Source organism: Garra rufa, chromosome 17 (genome assembly GCF_049309525.1).
Source record: "Garra rufa chromosome 17, GarRuf1.0, whole genome shotgun sequence".
NCBI lineage: Eukaryota > Metazoa > Chordata > Actinopteri > Cypriniformes > Cyprinidae > Garra > Garra rufa.
The window spans coordinates 69877-95857 of NC_133377.1; the positions used below are offsets into that span (position 1 = coordinate 69877).

The 25981-nt window shown below is 36.8% G+C and overlaps 3 protein-coding genes across 5 annotated transcripts; 1 reads left to right on the forward strand and 2 right to left on the reverse strand.

The window, feature by feature from the left end:
* Positions 1-1000: 1000 nt before the first annotated feature.
* Positions 1001-7846, reverse strand: LOC141289470 (UDP-GlcNAc:betaGal beta-1,3-N-acetylglucosaminyltransferase 9-like). Of its 2 annotated transcripts, none has more exons than XM_073821572.1 (3): positions 7468-7846; positions 5717-5807; positions 1001-5598 (listed from the first exon to the last, which is right to left on the reverse strand). In XM_073821572.1, exon 3 carries the CDS (start codon positions 5500-5502, stop codon positions 4147-4149), a length of 1356 nt encoding a protein of 451 aa, XP_073677673.1. In that variant the 5' UTR covers positions 5503-5598; positions 5717-5807; positions 7468-7846; the 3' UTR covers positions 1001-4146. The 2 variants fall into 2 exon arrangements, with proteins under 2 accessions (XP_073677673.1, XP_073677672.1); XM_073821571.1 differs by having other exon boundaries at positions 1001-5601.
* Positions 7847-7912: 66 nt separating this feature from the next.
* LOC141289469 (BBSome complex member BBS2-like) lies at positions 7913-19776 on the reverse strand. Of its 2 annotated transcripts, XM_073821569.1 has the most exons (18): positions 19698-19776; positions 16003-16170; positions 15578-15805; positions 14568-14693; positions 14425-14487; positions 14241-14318; positions 14014-14118; positions 12308-12394; positions 12086-12221; positions 11864-12003; positions 11644-11782; positions 11036-11207; positions 10267-10396; positions 10046-10165; positions 9840-9977; positions 8650-8762; positions 8432-8580; positions 7913-8334 (listed from the first exon to the last, which is right to left on the reverse strand). In XM_073821569.1, exons 2-18 carry the CDS (start codon positions 16117-16119, stop codon positions 8228-8230), a joined length of 2148 nt encoding a protein of 715 aa, XP_073677670.1. In that variant the 5' UTR covers positions 16120-16170; positions 19698-19776; the 3' UTR covers positions 7913-8227. The 2 variants fall into 2 exon arrangements, with proteins under 2 accessions (XP_073677670.1, XP_073677671.1); XM_073821570.1 differs by lacking the exon at positions 19698-19776 and having other exon boundaries at positions 16003-17484.
* Positions 19777-22589: 2813 nt separating this feature from the next.
* Positions 22590-23391, forward strand: LOC141289643 (metallothionein-1). Its single transcript, XM_073821798.1, has 3 exons — positions 22590-22730; positions 22833-22898; positions 22984-23391. Exons 1-3 carry the CDS (start codon positions 22706-22708, stop codon positions 23073-23075), a joined length of 183 nt encoding a protein of 60 aa, XP_073677899.1. The 5' UTR covers positions 22590-22705; the 3' UTR covers positions 23076-23391.
* Positions 23392-25981: the final 2590 nt, after the last annotated feature.

Below are 25981 nucleotides of genomic sequence, written 5' to 3' on the forward strand. Positions count from 1 at the left end.
GCGTACAAAAAACCTAATAAATCAAAAATATGACAGAACATATAGGTGGCCCTTCATGGTTTGAGGCTCACAAAGAGGTTGTGGTGTTTCTATCGAAATACAACCTGTACTTTTTGAAAACGGTCTAAAGTTCCACGTCGGTGAGTTTAAGTGAAATATGGTTAGATCGTAACTGTTTAGAATTAAAATGCACAATTGGAACCTCCGTTGTCAATGAGAAATAACACAACCGCTGTTTTAGTGTCATTTAGGGAGTGTGGTCTGATGGGCTGATTGCCTGCCCAATCTCAGGTGGATGGTTTTTTTTTTTTTTTTAATGCCTGGAGCAAGTGAATGCTTAATTTTCATCAAATGGGTTTTGGCTGTATTGTTTCCTCTTCAGACTTTCTCCTATTTTTGCATCGGAATGAATGAATGAATGATCGTCCTGAGGATTGTAATTAGAAATGAACAACCTCCATACAGTGTAATGCGCATATTAATGCTATGTATTGTATCCCTCTATATTGTATGTTCTCCCCCATCCTCCAAAGTGATTATTATTTTTGTGGATTCAGTACATTTAACCCATTTCTGGAAATGGGAGTTATCCTCGATTTAAAAAAAAAAAAAAGTGTATCTAAATTGATTGCAACGTGGTGTTTTGTATCTCGGATATTTTTACTTCTGTAGATTTAAGAAACAAGTACGCGGAAGATCAACATTATCAGCCATTTTTCGTTGTTGTTGTTGTTTGTTTCTTTTTGTTTTGTTTTTAAAGCAATAATCGTTGCGTTGATGGATAATAAATCAGAATGGTCTGGTATATGTTTGTCAATAGCTCAGAATGGTGGAACAATGCTGTGACCATTGGATCTACTGAAAGCGTTATCATTTTTTAAACTGCTAATTTAGCATTTTGCTCATTAAAACTGTTACAGTGTGTTCAACAAAAAATATTTAAAGAATGGATGTAATAAATATGGGGAGAAAGAATGCACTCGTCATTTGTTTTTTGTTACAAAACATTTTATTCACTTTAAAACAAGCTCAAAGTGTAGTAGTATGTTCATGTTCACAGCAGGCTACTTTCCGAATTCAATCATTTAATTCAGTTTTATCTAAATCTAAAAAACAGCAGATCATCTAAAACAATACAGCACACTAATCAAACAAAAAAAAGTGTTCAGTTTGATAAATAGTGCCATTTTTCTAATAAAGAATATATACAGTAATAGTTCTATGAGACGTCAGTATGACGTAACATTTTGTGAATACAAAATGTGTCTGATTTCCTTGGTATTCTTATACAACAAAATCTTTATCATTTTGCTAAATTCTACAGATAGGAATAAATTGATACAGCCATGCAATTATTTGTTCACAAAGATCATTTTTTACATTTTTCAAACCTTTTGGAATGGATAATTCACCTCAAAATGACCATTTTGCCATTATTTACTCATCCTCATGTTTTTCAAATTCTGAAATGTTCAGATAAATTCAGATATTGCATGTCAAGACTATTTCAGTGAATAATGACTTAAATATCTCACACACTGCACTGGCTCCCTATTAAACATCATATAGATTTCAAAATCTTGCTAATTACTTATAAAGCCCTCAATGGTTTAGCTCTTCAGTACTTGAGATAGCTCTTATCATATTATAGTCCCTCACATCCGCTGCGTTCTCAAAATTCCGGCAATTTGATAGTACCTAGAATATCAAAATCAACTGCGGGCGGCAGATCTTTTTCACATTTAGCGCCCAAACTCTGGAACAATCTACCTAACACTGTTCGGGAGGCAGACACACTCTTGTCAGTTTAAATCTAGATTAAAGTTAGGATTGTTAGGCTGCATTATTTAGGTCAACCGGAACCAGGGACACTTCCTATAACACCTGATGTACTCGTTGCATCAGAAGAAGAATGGCATCTACGCTAATATTAGTATCTTTCCTTCTTATTCCGAGGTCACCGTAGCCACCTGTATCCAGGTCAGACGGTCACTGCAGTCTCCCGGATCTAGTCCGTGCCCATCAGCACCCAGAGATATCCTCTACAGCCCTGAATGTCAGCAGAGACCACATCAGCTAGATGAGCCCCAGAGACAGATCATCAGTGAAGACCTCATCACCTAGACGGCCATCGACGCAAGACAGCGAAAACCAGATGAGTCTTCTCCAATCTGATTTTGTGGCAACTTGGAACTCTACATTAATATTAGTCTGTTTGTTTCTTATTCCCAGGTCACCATAGCCACCAGATCCAGTCCGTATCCAGATCAGATGGTCACTGCAGTCCCCCGGATCCAGTCCAAACCTAGACCAGATGGTGGATCAACACCTACAGCCGAATGTCAGCGGATACCGTGTCAACTAGTTGAGCCCCAGAGACAGATCATCAAGAAAGAACTCCTACCCTAAACGGCCACCGGCACAAGGCCATGGGAACCAGATGAGTCCTCCCCAATTTGACTTTGTTGCAATATGGAACTCTTGCATTATTATTTTAATACTGTAAGGTTGCTTTGACACAACTTGTATTGTAAAAAGCGCTGTATAAATAATCTTGACTTGACTTGACACAAAGCTATTGTGTTCTTCAAAGAACTCGGAATGTATGAGTTGCACAAACTACTTTTTTTGTAATTTTTTTAGTATGACAATTAAAGATCATGAGGATCTCTTTTTGTATGAAAAAAGCAGTCCAGCATCCTTAAACAAACAATTATTTACACATTATACACTCTTCAAAATAAAGGTGCTTTAAAAGGTTCTTCACAGCGATGCCATAGAAGAACTATCTCTTTTTTTTTTTTAAATCTGAAGAACCTTCTTTCGCCACAAAGAACCTTTTGTGAAACAGAAAGGTTCTTCAGATGTTAAAGGTTCTTTATGGAACCATTTTAACAAAAAAGTTTCTTCTATGGCATTGTGAAGCACCTTTATTTTTAAGAGTGTATGCAGGGAAAATATTGTGGCCACAAATTAAGAAATGTGACCCTGGACCACAAAACCAGTCTTAAATAGTATGGAGGAGTCAAAATTACCGGATTTTTAAGTAAAGATCATGTTCCATGAAGATATTTTGTAAATTTCCTACCGTAAATATATCAAAACTTAATTTTTGATTAGTATTATGCATAAGGCAGATTCCAGATTTTCAAATAGTTGTATCTCGGCCAAATACTATCGTATCCTAACAAACCATACAATGGAAAGCTTATTTATTCTGCTTTCAGATGATGTATAAATCTCAGTTTCAAAAAATTGACCATTATGACTGGTTTTGTGGTCCAGGTAGTTCTGAATAGTTCTGACAACTTATTAAATCAGTCCTTCATTTCACTTGTGGCCAAGTTGTATTAATTTATTCCTTTGTTGTAATTGTTGAATTGTGGTTGTGATTTAACTAAAATAAAACAATTGAATGAAACATGTCACAATTTAAGAAGTCATTCTCACAACCTAATAGAAAATGAAAATCAGGTTGACCTCAGTATTTGACATCAATTTGACGTTTACTTAACGTTGGATTTTGGTTACACAATCTAAAAACAACAAGTATTAATGTCAGCTGATGTTGATATTGCACATCAATTTAATGCTGACATTAGACGTTGAATTTGCTTTGACTTAGCAACCGAAATTTAACCAAATTATGGCATTGTGTGCCTTCTGGGAGAGTTAACCCAAAAAATGAAGATTCTGTCATTAATTACTCACCCTCATGTTGTTTCAAACCTGAGATTTTTTAATGAAATTCGAGAGCTTTCTGAACCTGCAATGCAATTACCACATTCAAGGCCCAGAAAGGTAAACGCGCATCAAAGACCGACAGTAAAGAGAAGAAATTGTTGAATAAAGTTGATATTTTGTATTCTTTGTGCAGAAATTCAGTTTTCTCGAAGCTTCATAAAAATTAAGGTTGAACCATTGATGTCACATGGACTATTTCATCAATGTCCTTACTATCTTTCTGGGCCTTGAACGCATCAGTTGCGTTGCTGTCTATGCAGGGTCAGAAAGCTCTTGGATTTCATCAAAAATATCTTAAATTGTGTTCCGAAGATGAATGAAGGTCTTACGGGTTTGGAGTGACATGAGGGTGAGTAATTAATGACAGAAATTTTATTTTTGGCTACATTCATTTTCTAGGCGTTAATGTTCCACAAACACTTTCATCCCATAGTCGTTGTTCCTTTTCTTCCCTTTTGCTTTGCTCTTAGCCGTCTTCCCGATCTTGTCACTCCACTGAAAGGGAAAACCCGTGGGATCCTGACTGCTGTGACACTGAAGGTCAGGGTCATGCAGAAGGTTCCACATGAGCCAGATTTGTGGGACCGTCAAGCTGTGCACCACCATCAGCTCTCTGTAGAAGCAGGGGTCGAAGACCTGGAGGTGCGGTGCAGCGGACGGTCTCACGATTCCAAAAGTGCGAAAGCCCTCATGGCGAGTCGGCTGAAGGCCGATCCTTAGTAGACACATGCCTAGAAAGACATCGTCAATGGGGAAGAGTTCCACCTCTTGGCAGGCGAGGTGAAGCTTTAATGCGGTATGTCCTGACATGACAAAGCCACCTCCACCAGCATAAGATGGGTAGATCCCCTGGCCATAAATAAATTCTGGGACATAGTATTTACTGTTGCGTCTGCGAATTGGTTTCGCATGGACGATGATGTCTCCAACAAAAAGATCCTTATTGATTTCCTGACCCTCAAGCATCTCCAGGATATTGTCGATGTTCACATACACATCCGCATCACCCTTAAAAATAAACTTCACTTTGGGACAGCTGACATTGATCCACTGTAGAAAGTGGATTTCTTTTAGTGTCAAGTTGAAGAAGGTGTCTTCAAAGTCCCATAGAAGTATATCTCTAAATGTGTGGCTCTCATATCCCAAGAGTTTGTCCCATAACGGAAGCGCTGTTTGATTTTGAGGCACACCGAGAAGAAAAACTCTCTTGATGTTCATGTTTTTCTGGGATGCGCTTTCTCTTCCCCATGTGCGTCGAACGACCTGACGTTTGTCGAAGTCCATTGCTACTGATTTTATGGCGATCAGCATGTAGGGGGCTTCATCTGGTCCAGAACACTTTGTTGGTTGATCAATAAGCAGCCTGAAATCCCGTTGGTCTTTCTTTCGAAGGTAATCGTCAAAGTCAAAGGAAGCACGTGTTGGTAGCAAACTTGCTGTCGTTGAGGGCTGGCGAAATTTAGATTTTGTTTTGCTATGTGCTTTCTGAGATTTGACCTTTGATGGTCCTTGTGCTTTAGGCTTGACCTGAACCTCAGGTTTGCAAAGAGGTATGTCTGGAGGTTTTGAAGGGATTGGCTTTGTTTGGTGTCCTATTGATTCTCCGCTGAGGAGTGTTCTTGAGCTGGTGGACCCCTGTTCAATGTGCAAAGTCCCCCATACGGGCGTTATTCTTTGATGTGCATACAACAGCAGAAAGAGAAGCACCAGCAGAATCAGGGAGCAAAGTACGTCTCCCTTTATGTAGACCCTTCTCATGGTGTGATAGGTTTCAGTGTTATCTTCCCATGAAATTCAGTAGAAGTTTCATATTCCTCCTGAAGTATTTGGATTTTCTCACAGCCATAGTAGATTCTGCTACACAGAAGTACAAAATATACATATTTTAAATAAAATTTGCAGTTATTCTTATTCTTATTAAGTCGTTAAAATCAATTTCCTATTGTGTAAGATACGTCTGAGTATGACTTACCACAGTCATCCTGGATGCCATGAAAGAACAGGAGACACAGGATATTACTTGACCAAAGTTATGTTCCATAAACAGCCAGGACTGCATACTTCTATGAAACAGGATACGCAAACAATTTATAACAGGATCCACATCTGACATCTGTGACAATCTTGCAACCTTTTCTGGCACTTCAAAGTAAAATAAATGTTGATACTGTTGAAATAGCTTAAACTGGTGTCTCTTTCCTGAGCGATATCCACTAAAAATACCTAAACAAAGTTGCTTTCCAAGTTCCCAGTCAGTTTTTAAAAATTAAAGAAATAACCCTGCTGAAAAAACAAAACAAAACAATAGACACCATCACAAATATTGTAATGGTTTTAATGGTTATAATGGGACTTGTATAGATTTTAATGGAAATTGTAATGGACCCTGTAGGTTTTACTGGTAATTGGTCATCTTCTATAAAGTGTTTTCACTATGCATTATCAATCAGCCATAAAAGTGGTACTGAATGTAAACAATGCCACTGAACCAAACTTACAAATTTTGGAGTACTACAGACTGCCAAAAGTTATGACAAATCAAGGAGAAGAGTGAGAAAAAGCATTTTTGGTTGGACAAACTGAACCAGGATTTCCAGGGCAAGAATCTTGAACATTAACTGTACAATCAATGCATTTGTTTACATCCGAGTAACTGTGACCTCTATCTGTGGCTTGTTAAAGCCACTACAAAAAACACTATCCCCCGGTTTCATAGACAAGGCTTAAGCCTAGTCCTATACTAAAATGTAAGTCTGAGCTGTTTCAACTTGCACTGACTGATCTTAAAATATATCAGTACCTTTGTTTTGTCTCAAGATGCACACCAGTAATGATTTTTTTCTAAGCATGTTTATAAAAATTACTTAAATGTCCTAATTGAACTATGGCCTAATCCTGGCTTAGTCTAAGCCCTTTCTGTGAAACCGGGCCTAAGAAAACCATTTTTAATGGCTTTAATGGTAAGAAAGTTGATGGTTTGTAATGTTTGTAATGGTATTTAATGGAAACCATTAAAATTTCTGTGATGGTTTCTATTGTTGTTGTTTTTTCAGCAAATAAATAATGCTTAATAATCCTCAAACCATCTCTAAAATGATTGAGAGTAATTCCAAGTATTGTGTGAGCTTATTATTGAAAGATTTCCCCTCATGTTGGTCAGACATTTGTCCTACAGTCCAATAATAAAGCCTGCTCCTGGAAAATTTGATTCGTTTCCATCTGTAAATGAATGTCGTTATGTAAGTAACGTTAGGTGGCGGTTTTTTTTTGTTATGTGCCATTGAATCGTTGAGTCAACTTATTCGTTAAAAAGAACAATGTCCAGTTGAGCGTCTAGAAATCTACTAAAGCACCCTCTGAAAGAGTTTTGTAACTGACTTTTATAATAATTAACAAAATCTGGTTCAGTTCGAACAACACAAGTCATTATTTGCAACTGAGAGCTTCGAAATTCAAAACAGCGACTCGTTCGTTTAAAAGATTCATTCAAAAACATAAATACATATTTTTAGGCAAACTTGTGTAATTCTAATATTTGAAATTCATTCTAAACATTTGGATAAATCTTTTACAAAGTACTAAACACTGCCTCATAGAGTTGAATTTGCAAACTTAAACCCTTCAGGCATACAAGTTATGAAACTGCGCATCTTTTTCTTTTCCAAGTGCATTCATTTTGCATTACATTTTCGCTTCATTTACACTTTCGTTTACAAGTCTTACCCAGATGAAGGCGTACCAGGACAGCAATGACAAGACAGATCCAAACATCTGCTTCCACTATTAAAACTGCTGCAAAGCAAACCACTGCTGCGTGTGCATGTTTCAGAAAAACTTTTCCAACTCGCTGCAAAGCGCTACGTTACAAAATACATAAATTCTCTTCATGTCAGCCATGTTCCGAAGACTGTACCAGCAGTCATAATCGCAGGACTTCTTTCTAAATACACATTTTCAAAGCACAGTTCTTTGGTTAATCACGTGACAGCTCTGAGACTGTTGGATGCGTTGCTCGCCTGATGCCAGCGCAGCAACTGGAGACTTTTGAGAGACGGGAGCGCGGACAGGGAAACGGGAACGCGCAGTAGGTAGCCTCATGTCCCATAACCGCCCCTTTCTATTGTCCATAATGGAAAACAAACCATCACAGAGGAAGAAAACACACACATTTATATAATAATTTAATTCAGATCCTGCTTGTATACAGATAATACCAGACATTTTACACACAAACATTGCCTGGTACACAAAATACAGTCTCTTTGGCTATCACATGTCTAAGACTTTACAGTACTGACAGACCAACCCAGTTCTAACACAAAACTGCTGCCAGTGAGGGCTGGAATCCAAATATATCCCCTCATGCAGGCTTTTCCACTTCCCACCAGGCTACTGGGCACTTTCCAAGCCAGTTTTAGGCTCTCTGTGGTCTGATATGCCAGATTTTTGTGCTTGAAGGTCATTTAAGACTTTAGGATTTTCCTCAGGACGGGGCAGTCCCTGCTCTCATAATCTTGAAAAGAGCATTGATGTTGTTGTTCTTGATAGCATCCCGACAGGCAGTGATAACTTGAGTTTTAGGTTTTCCCACTGAAAAATATTTAATATATATTAAACAAACCTAGCACAAATAGCAGACAGCAGAGGAAATCCTTCATAGTCATGAAGTAGAGAAAAATCCACCCACCTCTCAATCTCCCTGCCCTTTGGATGGCCTGGTTAACTGATTTTAGCCAGGCAAGGAGGGCGTTGTGATTATTAGATCTGATTTTATATTCATTAATCAAATCTCTGTTGAGGTCATACAGCTCAATGTAGCGTTTTTTCATGTGTCTCCTAGAAAACAGAACATTATTTAGTGTGAGTACATGATTAGGACTGTTTAATTTAACTAGGGATGCTCACCAATCACCCATGAGTCTGGCATCTTCTGCCTGCACCAGCATATTTCTCACGTAGTTGGAATGATCTGCCATTGCCGCTGTGAGCTTTTGATGCACGGAGTGAAACTCATCCACCTAACGTGAACAGAAAAGGTTATTTGTGGATAACCTGGACTACAAAACCAGTCTTAAAGGAGTAGTTCACTTTCAGAACAAAAATTTACAGATAATGTACCCCCTTGTCATCCAAGATGTTCATGTCTTTCTTTCTTCAGTCGTAAAGAAATTATATTTTTTGAGGAAAACATTTCAGGATTTCTCTCCTTATAATGGACTTCCATGGTGCCCGAGAGTTTGAACTTCCAAAATGCAGTTTAAATGCAGCTTCAAATGGCTCTAAATAATCCCAACTGAGAAAGCAGGGTCTTATCTAGCAAAATGATTGGTTATTTTCTAAAAACATTTACAATTTATATACTTTTTAATCTCTACACAGAGTACACACAGAGCTAGACAAGACGAGCATTTGAGGTTAAAAAGTATATAAATTGTATTTTTTTTTTATAACCGATCGTTTTGCTAGATAAGACCCTTCTTTCCTCGGCTGTGATCGTTTTGAGCCCTTTGAAGCTGCATTTTGGAAGTTCAAACTCGGGGGCACCGTAGAAGTCCATTGTATGGAGAGAAATCCTGAAATGTTTTCCTCAAAAAACATAATTTCCTTACAACTGAAAAAAGAAAGACATGAACATCTTGGATGACAAGGGGGTGAGTACATTATCTGTAAATATTTGTTCTAAAAGTGAACTACTCCTTTAAGTAGCACGGGTATATATGTAGCAATAGCCAAAAATACATTGTATAAATCAAAAATATCAATTTTTCTTTTAATGCTGAAAATTATTAGGATATTAAGTAAAGATCATGCTCCATGAAGATATTTTGTAAATTTCCTACCATAAATATATGAAAAATATGCATTGCTAAGAATTTCATCTGGACAACTTTAAAGGCGATTTTCTCAATATTTAGATTTTTTTTTTTTTGCACCCTCAGATTCCAGATTTTCAGTATTAGCCTAATATTGTCCTATCCTAACAAACCATACATCAATGAAAAACTTATTTATTCAGCTTTCATCTTTCTCAATTTAAAAAATTGACCCTTATAACTGTGTTCTCAGAAACATATGGTGATGTTGCTATTTCTAACCTCAGTGAGAGTGGCTCGTAGCTCTTTGAAGTAGACAGGAAAGTCAGCTTCAGCCTGTAAGTCTTCTATAGCCAGAAAAGAGGCAAGTGACTGGACTAGATCTCCTGCCAGATCAATGTCATCTGTTCTCAGCATGATCTGATGAGACAGAATTAAGTTAGAGATTTTGAAAACAAAATAGTGACAAACACACACAATAAAAATACCTCTCCACTAGGCTGCATGGTGATTTTCAGGAGACCTTCTCCACGTAGTGCGGTAAAGGTGATGTCTGGACTGTCAATGCCATCAGGTAGCAGAAAGTTCTGGTTTAGCCACATGACCACCTGCAGATATAGATGTATGCCTCATATTTCATCATAATTCAGTGATATAGAGTTTTTTGTAATGTCATGCACACAGTTCAATTATGAGTGTGTCCTTTTACCCTCTGCGGTCTGTCATTGATACTGAATGTGACTTTTCCTGTGGGTTGTGCGGCTGAGGGGTCAACGTTAAGGTCATACATGGAGAAGCGAGGCAGCTGACGTGTGATCTCAAATACGTGGAACTGTGTACTGGAGTAAATGGGGAAGAAAAGAGAAAAAGGAGAAGCGATTGACTTTTTCATAAAACCTTCATCTTAAAGGGATAGTTCACCTAAAAATTAAAATTCTGTCATTAATTACTCACCATGTCATTTCAAACCAATGAGACGTTCGTTCCTCTTCGGAACAGAAATTTAGATATTTCTGATGAGTCCGAGAGCTTTCTGACCCTGCATAGACAGCAATGCAACTGAAATGTTCCCAGGCCCAGAAACATAGTAAGGACATTGTTAAAACAGTCCATGTGACATCAGTGATTCAAAGAAAACAAATTCATTTGCGCAAAGAAAACAGAAATAATGACTTTATTCAAATAACCAAATAACGTATGGACTGTTTTACTGATGTCCTTACTGTCTGGGAACATTTTAGTTGCTTTGCTGCCTATGCAGGGTCAGAGAGTTCTCAGATTTCATCAAAAAATTCTTCATTTGTGTTCTGAAATGAATGAAGGTCTTACAGGTTTGGAATGACATGAGGGTGAGTAATTAATGACATGAATTTTCCTTTTAACTTAAAATAGCCAACTATTTTCAAACATGTTTGGACACTGAATGAATCCTTAAAATGTAATATATGTAATAAAGTTTGTCAATCGTATTTGTGTACCTTGTCTTCCCTCCAACGAAGGCTTTTATGTGAAGGTCCACTGGAATGTCTTTTGGAGGAATGATGGGGACACGGACACAGCCGGATAGATTTTGAGCGCTAGGATGAACCACGTGACTCTCGCCTTCGAAAATCCCTTCAGCAAATATTAGCACGGCTCTAATGATGGTTTCTGAAGGAAACAATATTGTAATTTAAAACTTCATGTCTATAGAGCACCACACATGACATGCAGGTGCAAATAAATACTATAACAATGAATTAAGTTAAAAGGTTAGTTCACTCAAAAATGAAAATTGTGTCATTAATTACTCACCCTCAAGACTGACACAGAAAAGAAGAAATTGATTTCTTTGTGCACAAGTATTCCCAAAGCTTCATAACATTACGGTTGAACCACTAATGTCACATGGACTATTTTAACGATGTCCTTACTACCTTTCTGGGCCGTTGCAGTCTATGCTCGGATTTCATCAACAATATCTTAATTTGTGTTCCAAAGATGAACAAAGGAATTACAGGTTTAAAAAATGACATGATGTGAGTAATTAATGACAGAATTTTCATTTTTGGGTGAACTAAAAGGAACTAAGGTGGATTAACCGTACCATTCGGAGTGGAGATGTTGAGCTCTATGTGTGCTCTCTGGCTGTCTGTGGCTCTTCGTACAGACAAGGCTGTCTGGAGCTGTGTGTTGGCTGGAATTACTCCCATCTTAGATTCCCCCTCCGAAACACCAGGAACAGCCTATATCAAACAAATATCACTGCTTCTGGAACATCAATGTCCATCAATAACATTTTAACTTTATTAATTGTACTGTATAACCTTAGCATTTTCCTCATAGTTTCGTAATTCCAGCATCAGGTTCTGTTTACGTTGACTCAGCTCTCTGATCAGGTCTTGTTCTACACTCGCATCCATTAGGTTTCCCTTCATCTCCTTACTGGCAGGCAGATAACCACGCACTATAGGACGACACATACAGTTTATAAGAAAGTTCTCATAAGCAACATGCATTTACATGCATTATAAGTTCTGTCATCTTACCTTCTCCCTCCACAGAGGTGCATATAAGCTGGATCTGTCCATCCATGCGGTAGTCTCCTTCAACAACCCCAGCCACAGAAGACGAGAAGTTATCCTTGAAGATCACCTCACCAGTGCGATCACTGCGAGCATCAATCTACAGAGAATCATCTCATTTGATCAGAACTGCAAAAACCTTGTTAAGAAAAATGTAAGACTTTCCTTGTTAAGGAAAAGACTGACCTTTCCATTGGACCACCCAGTGATGAGCTCAACAACACCATCAGCATTAAGATCAAAGGCATGGATACTCATAGCGTGATTTTTTGACTGTGAGAAAAAAATAGGAACACTATATTAATATAATTTATTTTGGACTCATTTAGAGTTGCTATCGAAATTATTCAATCCACCAGAGACTGCAGTACTTTACAAATACAAGCTTTCCTAAAGATCCAGGACACAAAAATTGCATTTTTATTAAAAGTGATAATGTCAATATATAATGTAAAATGTATAGGTTATAAGATTTTTTCACTAACACAGCTATGTCATAACTATTCAACCCTAAGTCACTTATGTTTTTTTTTTGGTGGGGAACAAAATTGTCTTAAAACACAATTAAACCTTTAGAAACTTTTTAGAACAGAATTAGCTGGAGCTGTTACACATACATACAGTTAGCCCATGCATATGCTGAAGTTTGAGTTGCTAATATGACAAAGTCAACAGCTCTCACAAAAGATATAGAGAAGAAATAGTAGTATTACTTTAGAAAGTCTAAGGCTATATGATGATTTTCAAGACATTAAAAGTTCATAGAGAGACAGAAGGCAGTCTTATTCTTAGCTAAAAAAGTGTTGTACCAGAAAACCTTTCAGGGTGTTGAAGGAAAAGCACAATATCATAAAATGTTTGATCAGAACAACAGAGGAAAACCCTGCAATGTACAGCCAAAGACTTTCAAGATGATCCAATGAAAAGTGGAAAAACATTTCAATGCAGAGTATAATTTCATGTTGGGGCATCTTGCCGAATGCCACTCTTGACCAAGAAGAACATAAAACGCTGACTTGAATGTGCTCAAATTCATTTGAATAGACCTGTGGAGTTCTAGAAGAATGTTTTATGGAGTGATGTGACCAAACTGGAACTTTCTGGACCCATGGATCACCGGTATGTCTGGTGCAAAAAAGGCAAAACTTCTATTGTCAAACTTGGAGGTGGATCAGTCTTGTTACGGAGGTATTTTACTGTTGCAGGAAGTGGAAATCATGACTATTTGAAGAATATCTTGGATTCTTTAAAGTATCAGGCCATTTTGCCAAGAATTGTGACACCTTTGGTGCAAAGACTGAAGCTAATGATCAATGGATTTTCCTGCAGTACAATCCAAAGTATACATCCAAATCTACTTATGCTTGTTTCAGGGATCAGTCATAGAATGTTCTTGAGTGGCCTGTTTAGTCTCCAGATTTAATTCTCATTGAAAATATAAAATGGTTGAATTTGAAAAAAGCAGTGGCAAAGTGAAAACCAAAGATTATCAGTATTCTGAAAGCTTTCAGGCGAGGAATGGGCCAAGATTCCAGTGGACAGGTGACAGAAGCTTTTAAACACTTCCAAGCAGTGTTTATTGGTGGTTTTAAAGAATAAAAGATTCTGCACCAAATTTGAATTTTGGGGGTTGAATAATTTTGAACATGAATTTTTTTTTTCCATTATTCATCAACTTACATTCTCAGAATTACTCAAATGTGTTTTAATAAACATTCTCTAATAATGTACTGATGCCTTTGTTGAATTGTTTTCACAAAATGTTCTCTGCAGCAGGTCAAGGGGGTTGAATAATTTCAATTGCAACTTTTGCAAAGTATGTTGAAGCATAATCATACTCTAAGAAAAATGGATGATTCAGGTTTATTTTTGAATGGACCACAATGCACTACCTTGATCCTCCAGTAGCGGGCAGTGCGGTCATACACTCCTACCGTACCATTGGCCAGAGCATAACCAAACCTGCTGCCATGCATGTGACAAAGTGACGTGACTGTCTGAAAGGAACAGAAAGCCACAACTGTAACAAGAAAAAAGTTTCCCCACAGAAACCAACAACTGTATAAATAAGAAAAAGTTCCTAGAAATTGCACAATAATTAACCAATAATATCTCATACCTCATTTTCTGCCATTTCAGTCACCAGTTCATCCTCTCTAAACACCCTGATGTCAAAGTCATCTGAGCCAACAAGAAGCTGGAAAGACGTGATGTATAGTGAATTTATAAAAGCAGTACTTTTGCAATAACAATAAATGTATTTTGTCATTTTTAAAGTGAAAACGAAAAGTATAATGCCTCACCTCATTCTTGCCATCTGCAGTGAAGTCACAAAGCACAAGCGATCGTACATTATCTCCCGTGACCTTTAAACAAATGAAGATATGTCTATAAATATCCTTTTTTCTCAAATAGATTTTAAAAACAGAAACTGAAATGATCTTACTGTCCAGAACTGGTCAATTCCATTAAAGTCAAAGCCTTGCAGAGCGCAGTTTCCTCCAATGATTGCGAGGGGGGACTTGATATCTCCTAGTTTTCCCAGAACAATGGCATTGGCCCCATCGCTCACCTGTTATACAATAAGCATATGATAAACATTTCTGTCTTACTTTGAAAAGAACCACTCATACACTACCAGTCAAAAGTTTTTGAACAGTAAGTCTTTTAATGTTTTTTTAAAGAATTCTCTTCCTGCATTTATTTGATCCAAACATACAGCAAAAGCAGTAATATTGTGAAATATTTTTACTATTTAGAAATAACTGCCTTCTATTTGAATATATTTTAAAATGTAATTTATTCCTGTGATCAAAGCTAAATTTTCAGCATCCTTACCACAGTCTTCAGTTTTTATAATAATTTATTATTATTATTATTATTATTATTATTATTATTATTATCATCATCAATATTTAAAACAGTTGAGTACATTTTTTCAGGATTCTTTGAAGAATAGAAAAATCCAAAGATCAGCATTTATCTGACATAAAAAGCTTTTGTAACATTCAAAACCTTGGAGTCAGTATCATTTCCCTTTTTTGGGGAATGAAATGATAGAAATTAATACTTTTATTTAGCAAAAATTATTTAAATTGATTAAAAGTGATGATAAAAGATTTCTGTTACAGACAAATTCGGTTCTTCTGAACTTTCTATTTATTAAAGAAACTTGAAAAAAATTCTCCTCAGCTGTTTTCAACATTATTTTTTTTTTTGAGCAGCAAATTAAATATTAAAAGGATTACTGAAGGATCATGTGACTGAAGTAATGATGCTAAAAAAATCATGTTTGAAATTATATTCAAATAGAAAACAGTTATTTTAAATAGCAAGTTTAATCAGTGACCTAAGAAATCCTCTCTAAATTAAGGATTTTATTTCAACAAAATAAACTTTGTTGATAAATAAAGCTGTATATTGTATATGAGATGTGCCATATGAACCTTGCCTTACCTCCTTGTAGAAGATGTCAGTGTTGTCATGTACGTCATAGGCCAACAGGTTGGTTTGAGAGCCGACGAGCAGTGTGTGTCCTGTGGTGGTGGGTCCCAGAGTACCAGCCGTCAGACAGCTGACTGCCTGATTGATATTGAGGAGTGAGATATCGGAGTCCTGGGTACTCTGACTCAGCCGGTGGGCTGCTGGCCTCTGGCTTCGAGTGTGAGGGTTATGGATAAAAACCTGCATGGGTTTAGAAGTTAGACATGATGGTGATGTATGGAAAAACACAAATAGATAAATATGTAGAAGATACTGTGGAAGCTTGCTTTCCATTTGCTATAGACACCATGGGAAGAATAACAATAAGTTATTAGGTAATAATAATAAGTAATCCAAAATAATATATTGTTACATAATATATAATACTTTTAACTTACCTTCCCTGCTTGTGTGGCTGCTGTGAGGCATGGGTGTATCCCATCATATTTTCCTATAGCAACCATCCGAGGGTTAATTTTATGGTTCAGTTTAAGAGTGAAGATGGGCACTAACATGGTGGCACAGCTCAAAAGCTAGATCAGGACTGTTACTATCAAAAAAGATTCCTGTGAAAACACCATAAACAGATTTTACAACAACTGCTTGGTGAACATTCACAGCATATACTAGAAAATGGGGAAAAATCTACTTTTCTTTTATGCAAATATCATTAGGATGTTATGTGCTCCATGAAGATATTTTGTAATTTTCCTTCCATAAATATATCAAAACTTAATTTCTGATTAGTAATATGCATTGCTAAGAATGTAATTTAGACAAATTTAAAGGCGATTTTCTCAGTATTTAGATTTTTTGGCACCCTCAGATTCCAGATTTTCAAATAGCTGTATCTCAACCAAATATTTTCCTATCCTAACAAACCAGAGGACCTTAATGGAAAACGAATTTATTCAGCCTTTATATGATGTATAAATCTCTATTACAAAAAACTGACCCTTTATGACTGGTTTTGTGGTCCATGGTCACAAATAAAAAAAAGAGTTTTGTTCTGAGTTTTGTAAAATTTATCAAAAATGTTCAGTTCTATTATTCATTTATGAGTCGATAGTCAATTTACAGTATAATGAAACAAGAAAAAAAATGGAAATTACTACAAGGGGGGTGCAAAAAGTAACAATTAAGGTACTAAGAAGTAAACCACCCTTTGGGACTACAGTTATAAAATGATTTAAGGAAAGGAGGTGAAGTAAGGCCAAGTATGGTGACCCATACTAGGAATTTGTGCTCTGCATTTAACCCATCCAAGTGCACACACACACACAGTAGTGAACAAACACACACACACACACACACACACACACACACACACACACACACACACACACACACACACACGGAGCAGTGGGCAGCCATTGCTGCAGCGCCCGGGGAGCAGTTGGGGGTACGGTGCCTTGCTCAAGGGACTCACCTCAGTCGTGGTATTGAGGGTGGAGAAAGCGCTGGTAATTCACTCCCCCCACCTACAATCCCTGCCTGACCTGAGACTCGAACCTACAACCTTTGGGTTACAAGTCCGACTCTCTAATCATTAGGCCACGGCTGCCCCCAATTCTATTTTTACCAATAGAATTCAAAAGACAAACAGAATTGAAACATAATTAAATATAGCTATTAAAACTGGCTTAAACAGAATTGCATAATGGATCATTTGTTGATTTTTCCCCACATGTATTACTATATTGGAATGTTGATTGGCTGCTGTATTCTGTAGGTCCATACTAAAAGCAGGGACAAGTGCTTCAAATTAGCTATTAGCAACATGCATACAGTGCCCTACATTATTATTGGCACCCTTGGTAAATATGAGCAAAGATGGCTGTGAAAAAAAAAATTGCATTGTTTATCCTTTTGATCTTTTATTCAAAAAAAAAACCTCACAAAATTCTAACCTGTCAATCAAGTTAACAATGGAAATTGGAAAATCTCATTATGAAATAAATGTAGTTTTCTAGTTCGTGTTGGTCACAATTATTGGCACACAATTATTGCAACACCCTTTTCCCAAGATAACAGCTCTGAGTTTTCTCCTATAATCCCTGATCGGTTTGGAGAACACCTGACAAGAGATCAGAGACCATTCCTTCATAGAGAATCTCTCCAGCTCCATCCTCTTCTGTTTACCCTACTCATTTTCTAGGGTTCAGGTCAGGAAACTGTGATGGCCATGGCAAAAGCGTCATTAAACCCATTTTTGTATTCAATTTTGGTTTGTTTTGGATCATAATTCTGATGGAAATCCAACACGGCCCTTTACAAGACTTCTAACAGAGGCAGTCAGGTTTAGATTTTTTATCTGTTGGTATTTGATAGAATCTATGATGCCATGTATCTGAACAATAAAGATCCAGCAGTATATTTAAACCGTGGACATGGGGTACTTTAGATCCATGTTCACACCAAACCCATCTGGAGGGTTTGCTGGCAAAATGCTCTATTCTTAGTTTCATCTGACCATAGAATCCAGTCTTGTTTGAAGTTTCCAGTTGTGTCTGATGACTGAATTTGGTGAAGTTTGTTTTTGGATGAACAAGGATTTTTCTTAAAACCCTCCCGAACAACATGTGGAGATGTAGGGACTGTTTGCTATTTTTTTAGGCTTTCTGACCCCAAGACTCAACTAATCTCTTTAATTCTCCAGCTGTGATCCTTGGAGAGTCTATGGCCACTCAGACTCTTCTCCTCACCGTGCATTAGGACGATATAGACACACGTCCGCTTCCAGGCAGATTTACAACATCTTTAGTATTTGATTGGAACTTCTGAATTATTGCCCTGATGGTAGAAATCAGGCTTTCAATGCTTTAGCTTTTTTCTTACAGCCACTTTCTATTTTGTGAAGCTCAACAACCTTGTTCTGCACATCAAAACTATATTCTTTGGTTTTACTCCATGTGTTTCTCATATTTATAATCCTGTAGAACAGGAATTCATGGCTAGACAATTTCATACTCCTAGTCACCCTGGTGTGCTAAAAAATATAAATATGAATGGGAACATACAGCGTTTGCACTTACTGGCGATACTCGGATGTAAACAACAGCATGGATTGCATGGTTAATGTTAATGCTCTTTATACCACAGATAAAAAAACGCATGGAAGCTGCTAAATCATATAGAGAAGGACTCAGTAAGTAGGAAAGGGCGCAATATTTTGACAAACTAAAGTGGCACTGTTACGTTGAGTGCTGCCAATATGACCAATATGACGCATCGTAAAGGCACTACTTTTCAGGGATATTTTACTCATAAGAATTTCTAGGGGTGCCAATAATTGTGGCCAACATGCATTGGAGAAAATCATTTATTTCATAATGTGAGTTTCCCCTCACTTGCAATTGTTTTACTTCTATGAAAGGTTAAAATTTTGTACATTTTTGGATATAAAGATCAAAAGGATAAACAATGCAGATTTATTTTCACAGCTGCCTTTGCTCATATTTACCAAGGGTGCCAATATTAGTGGAGGGTACTGTATATTACAGCATCTGCTGCTCAACACTTTGCAGTAATGTTACCCTTTCTGTCAAATAAACAATGAAAAGCCTAACTTATTTGAGTAAAGCAGGATTAGATATCCAACCAGCTGACTGTATTTAGGCTTTAGTAGTGCTTTTGTAGCCCATCTAACTACCCGTTCTCTGGGTAAGTTAATAGAATAAACAGCTTACCGTGCTTCTCGCCCATGGAGCTTCCGTTGCCTAGCAACAGTGGGCAGCTTGTCACAGCATTATGAAGCCACTTTTGCTAGCATGCTATTCTTGCTAATCCTTTTAGTTTACACGTCTGCTCACCATGTTATTTTATAAAATTAACTTTTACTTTGTTTTTCTACTTTAACATATTAGCTATGTCACGCTATTTGGATTGAAAACGAAGCATTTACATGCTATCGATGTGTTAGCTAGAATTATGCTACAGTGTATTCTCTGTGTTAGCTAGGGGTGCTAACTCTGCGTAGCTACACAGAATTCGTGCAGAACCACTTTATAATGCGCTGGGAGTTGTGTGCATATTGATACTGCCTTCACTGAAATAACCTTTTGAGTTTTTGTTAAATGGAAAATTGTCTTACCGCAGCCGCTAGCCAGGTGGTGTATCAGCCTGTTACCTAGCAGGACAGACTGATGCCCATAACTTGGAGAGGATTGTTTTCAGGATGTGCAGTGAGCACATGCGCAAGGGTCCTGATTTGAGAACTTGACAGAACGACCACAATAAAAGCTGACAGTTTGACATTAACTATTAAAAATTAACTATTTGAATCATATTTGTGAATAATACGTTTTCTGAAGTATCTGTATTGAACATCATAAAACTTTTTTTGCCATTTCCTTCATTCATAGACATGGACTGGTATGTGAAATGGTGGAAATGTGGAATGATTTCTGTCAAATCAAGTCCATTCAAAGTCACTTTCCTGCTTCTGATCCTATGATTTTGTTCGCCCAAGAATGAAAAGTCTCTTATCAGTTACTCACCCTCATGTAAATCAAAACCCGCATGACTTCCCCCCCTTCTGTGGAACGCAAAGATAAATATTTTGAAAATTGTCTGTTTTTTTTATTGCATACAACAAAAATGGTTTCCAAAATTCTTAAGAATGTCTTCTTTTTGTTTCTACAGAATAAAGAAGGTCATGCGAGATTGGAATGACATCAGGGTGAATAAATGACAGATAATAAAATAGCATATTTTCTAGTTTATTTACATCACATACTGACATATTTTCAATTATCTTAAACTTCCCTAGGCAAAAAAGTGCACTTCCATAATGTACTTAAAGTACTCTATTTTCAAAAGTTTCTAAAAATCCTTCAGGTCTCACAAATTCTTTAGGTTTTTCAGCATTTTTATGTAGTTGAACCCTTTTCAACAATGACTATGATTTTGAGATCCATCTTTTTACGCTAAGAACAACTGAGAGAATCATATGCACCTATTACAGAAGGTTCAAACGCTCACTGATGCTTCAGAAGGAAGCACAATGCATTAAGAGCAGAGGAGTGAAATACTTTTTGAATTTGAAGATCAGGGTAAATTGAACTTATTTTGTTTTCTGGGAAACATGTAAGTATCTTCTGTAGCTTCTGTAGAGAACTACTAAATGAAAAAAATATGATATTTAGGAAAAATAATCAAAATGTACATGTCTTTATTCTGTTCAAAAGTTTACACCCTTGGCTCTTAATGCATAGCATTTCTTTCTGTAGCATTAGTGAGCATTTGAACCTTCTGTACGTTGCATATGAGTCCCTCAGTTGTCCTCAGTGTGAAAAGATGGATCTCAAAATCATACAGTCATTACTGGAAAGGGTTCAAATACAAAAAAATGCTGAAAAACCAAAGAATTTGTGGTACCTAAAGGATTTTTCTAAAGAACGGCGGACAGTTTAACTGTTCAGGACAAACAAGGGACACATGAACAACTATCACTAAACAAAAAAACACAGCTGTGGATCATTCAGCTAACAATTAACAATCAAGTGTATGTTAACTATAGAACAGGGACATTTTTATAAATTCAATTAAATTCAAATAATATTTTCTCTTGTGAACTATATGTAAACATCAGGTCAGTACTAAATAAAAAACAACATGTATTATCATTTTTTTGCGGTTTCTGCGGGGTGTATGAAAACTTTTGACTTCAACTGTATGTGTTTAAGTGTACTACTAGTGCTAACTAAATAAACGTTTTAATACAGTATTAGTATGTTAAAAGCACATTTTCTATAAAAACACATCAAAAGCAAAATTAGAGTGTAAAAAAAGTACATTATGAAGGCGCTCTTTTTTTTTTTAATAAATTCTACAACACCCGAACCTTACATTTTCCTGGCAGTGTTTTCAGAGTATTTTGGGCGGAGGTCTGTTCTGCCAATGTCTGGTTCGTGAATGAATCATTTTTGAAGTGGTTGTTTAACAAAAATGAATTGAAATTATATATTGAAACATTGCTTTTTAAATTTACATTCCTTATATTTACTTTCCTTTTTCAGTACAGTGGTTGTGTAGCTAGCTACATTTTTAATAACTTGCTCAACACTGGATATAACAAATCATTAAAATGACAGATTAATAATAATAAGGTATTTCACAGTAGCATAAGACATCCACTTGTTGAGTAAACATTGTGTTCTAAATGCGCGTTTGTTTGGCATTTTAACGCTTGAATGATTTATCTTCACCCCCCAAAATTCAAAGACACTCTGCACTCGTTACTTTTCAGTTATAATGAAGTGGAATGGTAATGGAAAAATACCCCCGGTCTGCAGCGAGTGAGTAAACGAGTGCAAATCAGTTCTTCTGTTTACTGTCCACTCGCCAGCATCCTCGCCGAGTGCAGACAGGGGGAGCACGTGTTGTCTCTCACACGCAAGTCATCGTTAGTTTCACTTCAGAGCCGTGTGCAAAAAGAGACAAAGTTGTTGACAAACAAACATTGGAGAGAATAAAGATTTCTTAATTTGAACAAATGCCTTTTTGCGAACATCTTCGAAAAATTCCAAAGATGAACCCGTGTCTGCTTAAGTGATCACTTATTTATGCTCAAATGCGCGTCTCACGTTTTAATATTTAATTAGGTAGTACGACGTTGCCTTCTCACAATCTTAAAACCATTAAAGACGCTCAAAAACTGAACAAGTATGACCAAGTATGCCTCCTTGATTCTAACAAAGTAGTTTAGTAGCTGCTATTCAAAACAAGGACAGCTTTCATTTTCCCAAAACGAAAATAACATACAAAAACATCGAATTATATAAGTACACAAACACACAATCAATATTCAGCCAGTGGAGTGGAAACGCTAGTTTATAATGTGTATAAATAACACATTGATGTGACAGGGTGGGAATGGCGATTCTTGATTGTTTGATAGTTTGCACCCAGTTTCATTAATGAATCACCGTGTGCAGGCTGGAAACGGGCGGGCTTTTGCACTCGGGCTGTGCAACCAGAGCTGTATAAATACAGCGCTCGTCAGTTCTCTGGTACCTTCCACATCAACTCATTCACAAGCTGAGTGAAGCGAGATTTCAAAGGAACTTTCGGACTCTTTAAGGATACTCCTGAGGAAAAATGGATCCTTGCGATTGCTCCAAGTGTAAGTGTTTAAGATATTTACTTTACAGTGATGAAGTTACTTTTTGTGTTAAGGACGTGTCAACAACATGGAATTTTAATTGTTGCTTTTTTGTGTGTGTAGCTGGAACTTGCAACTGTGGTGCCACCTGCAAGTGCACTAATTGCCAGTGTACAAGCTGCAAGAAGAGTACGTAAAGCAATACAGCCAAATATTAAGTTATTTATCCTTTCTTTAAATCTGGTTGCTAATTTCTTTTCCTTTCTCGCCACAGGCTGCTGTCCCTGCTGCCCCTCTGGTTGCAGCAAGTGCGCCTCTGGCTGCGTGTGTAAGGGCAACTCCTGCGGCTCCAGCTGCTGTCAATGAGGAGGTCAACGTGATGGTTTTTCTACAACAGTGTGAAATTGTTCTTCTGTGCTGCGCGTCTTCGTTTTTGCATGGCATGGATCTTGTCTTTTTACAAGATGATTATGATGATAATAAATGACCTCTGGTTGTTCTCTCCGAATCTTGACTGTTTAATTTTGCGAAACTGTTTAACAAATACTTAACCGGGAAATCAATGCACTGATTTGTACTGATACAAAAAAGACTATCACAAAATGTCTGTTCGTTATAAAAAGACAACTGTGATTATTTTTGCTTTGTGCTTAATTTTCAATATATAAATGTCAAGCAGTTATTGGTGTGTGTCTTTATTTCACCTTTCTTACGTTGGGGACTATATATCTGACCCTGGACGTTGGCAACTGACATTTATAACCGTCTGAAACCTGAATATATTAGCTTTCCATTGATGTACACTCTTCAAAATAAAGGTGCTTCACAATGCCATAGAACTTTTTTGTTTAAATAGTTCCATAAAGAACCTTTAACATCTGAAGAACTTTTTGTGGTGAAAGAAGGTTCTTCAGATGGTAAAAAAGAGATGGTTCTTTAAAGAACATTTGACTGAATGGTTCTTGGAGGATCCAAAAATGGTTCTTCGACATTACTGTGAAAAACTTTTTAAAGCACCTTTATTTTTAAGAGCGTATAGTTTGTTAGAATATGACAATATTTAGCCAAGGTCAAACCAATTGAAACTCTTGAATTTGAGAGTGCAAAATATTGAGAAAATTGCCTTTTAAATTTATCCAATACAAAATCCTTAGCAATGTGTATTACTAATCATATGGTTATGACAGTAAACTTACAAAATATCTTCAAGGAACATGATCTTTACTTAATATCCTAATGATTTTTTTTTTTTTTTTTTGGCAAAAAAGGAAAAATCAACCCTTACAATGTATTGTTGCAAATATACCTTTGGTACTTTTGAGTTGTTTTGCGGTCCAGGGTCATATTTTCTTAGCTTACTACCATAGGCAGAGGGTTGGCTCTTGCCAGTGGTTGCAAAGTACTATTTAGTAATGCAAGTTTCATTTATAAAGTACATTTAATACACAAGTGCTGGGAGTTTTGCTTTAACTTAACTCAAAACTTGCCTGATGTTTCTAGTATTACTACTAAGACCTTAATTGGCTGGTTTTGGGTGTGTTTAACTGGACAGCGGCCCTCCAAGAACAGGATTGGACACCCCTGGACAAGTAGTTAAGTTGTTTACATGAAAATATTTGTAAAATCACTGTTGTGAACTGGGAAAATGTAAATAATAGCCTACATAGATGACAGTGCAGTAATGTGTTTTTAGTCTGGTTTTAAGTGTGGTGACTATTGGTGCATCTGGAACATGGCTCCAGCTGGATGTAGCATAATGGCTAAAAACAAACCCACCTTGTGAGTTTTTAACTGGCGTGTGTTTAGTCTCCATCAGTTGGCCACATCGGAGTCACGGAATGTAAACAATGCCACTAAACCGAACGAAACTCGCATGTTTTGCTTATTATTGCTGCTGAAAATGGTAAATTATTGTCATGTTTCAGGCTGTACTAATTGGTCGAACTAGGAAAAACATTTGGAGTACTATAGATTGCCAAAAGTTAGAACAAATCAAGGAGAAGATTTCTGAGGAACAAAAGGCGTTCGCAGTTGGCCAGACTGAACGAGGATTTCCAGGGCAAGAATCTTGACAACATTCATGTTTGTTTTTATCATTTCCAGTCTAGTAGGTGTATGATTAGGAAAATATCTTAAATAATACTGCTCGTATGTATCTTTACCACCTATTAACTATTGCACCCTTTCCTACTTACTAAGTACTTCTCTATATGATTTAGCAGCTTCCACACACATTTTCTATGGTTTAGACAGCTTAAAATAGCATAATGTTTACATCTGATCATCTCCAATATGGCCGTGTATCCGGCTACACTCTTAAAAATATAGGTGCTTTAATGCTATAGAAGAAGGTTGTTTTTCTAAATGGTTCCATAAAGAACCTTTAACATCTGAAGAACCATTCTGTTTCACAAAAGGTTCTTTGTGGCGAAAGAAGGTTCTACAGATTATAAAAAGGTAAGAAAGAGATGGTTCTTTAAAGAGTTCTTTGTGGAACCAAAAATGGTTCTTCTATGGCATTGCTGTGAAGAACCTTTAAAAGCACCTTTATTTTTAACAGTATAACTGACCAAATTGTGACGTAAGTGCAAACCCTCTATTGGTGAATCTGGAACATATAGTTTCAAGCTGTATGTAGAACATGGCTAAAACAAACCCACCCTGTGGGTTTCTAACTGATTCTTTCTAACAATCTGATTTTTAATATGAAAAATACCACCAAAGTGATGAGTGATGTGAAAATACACTGTTTTTTCCCCCCCTCAGCTTATTACTACATGCAGAGGGTTGGCTTTTCCCAGTGGTTGCAAAGTGCTATTTAGTAATGCAGGTTTTGCTCTAACTTGCCTCAAAAATCCTGCCTGCAAGTTTATAGTATTCATAATTAGACTTGATTAGCTGGTTAAGGTGTGTTTAATTGGGGTTGGAGGATAGTGGCCCTCCAGAAACAGGATTGGACAGCCCTGCACAAGTGGTCGCAAAGTGCTTCACATGAAAAGATTTTAAAAAAATCACTGCTGTGAACTGTGAAGATGTATATAAAAGCCTACATAAGATTACAGTGGAATAAGATACACTACAGTACTCATTCAGTAAATACTGGATTTAAGTGTGGTGACAATAGAGTTTTTTCACGACGCATCAGAAATCGGCCATATTGGCGCCACTAAATGTAAACAATTCCACTTAACTGAACAAAGCTCACATATTTTGCTGATTGCTGCTGCTGAAAATAGTCAATTGTTGTCATGTTTTGGGCTGTACTAATCGGT

Bases quoted from the DNA above. Each gene is read 5' to 3' on its own strand.
- LOC141289470 (XM_073821572.1), bottom strand. From the start codon at position 5,502: ATGAGAAGGGTCTACATAAAGGGAGACGTACTTTGCTCCCTGATTCTG.
- LOC141289469 (XM_073821569.1), bottom strand. From the start codon at position 16,119: ATGTTAGTGCCCATCTTCACTCTTAAACTGAACCATAAAATTAACCCT. The intron at 15,806-16,002 runs GTAAGTTAAAAG...AAACCCATGCAG, and splicing joins CAGCCACACAAGCAGGGAAG to GTTTTTATCCATAACCCTCA. The intron at 11,208-11,643 runs GTACGGTTAATC...TGTTTCCTTCAG, and splicing joins CAACATCTCCACTCCGAATG to AAACCATCATTAGAGCCGTG.
- LOC141289643 (XM_073821798.1), top strand. From the start codon at position 22,706: ATGGATCCTTGCGATTGCTCCAAGT. The intron at 22,731-22,832 runs GTAAGTGTTTAA...TTGTGTGTGTAG, and splicing joins TCCTTGCGATTGCTCCAAGT to CTGGAACTTGCAACTGTGGT. The intron at 22,899-22,983 runs GTACGTAAAGCA...TTCTCGCCACAG, and splicing joins GTGTACAAGCTGCAAGAAGA to GCTGCTGTCCCTGCTGCCCC.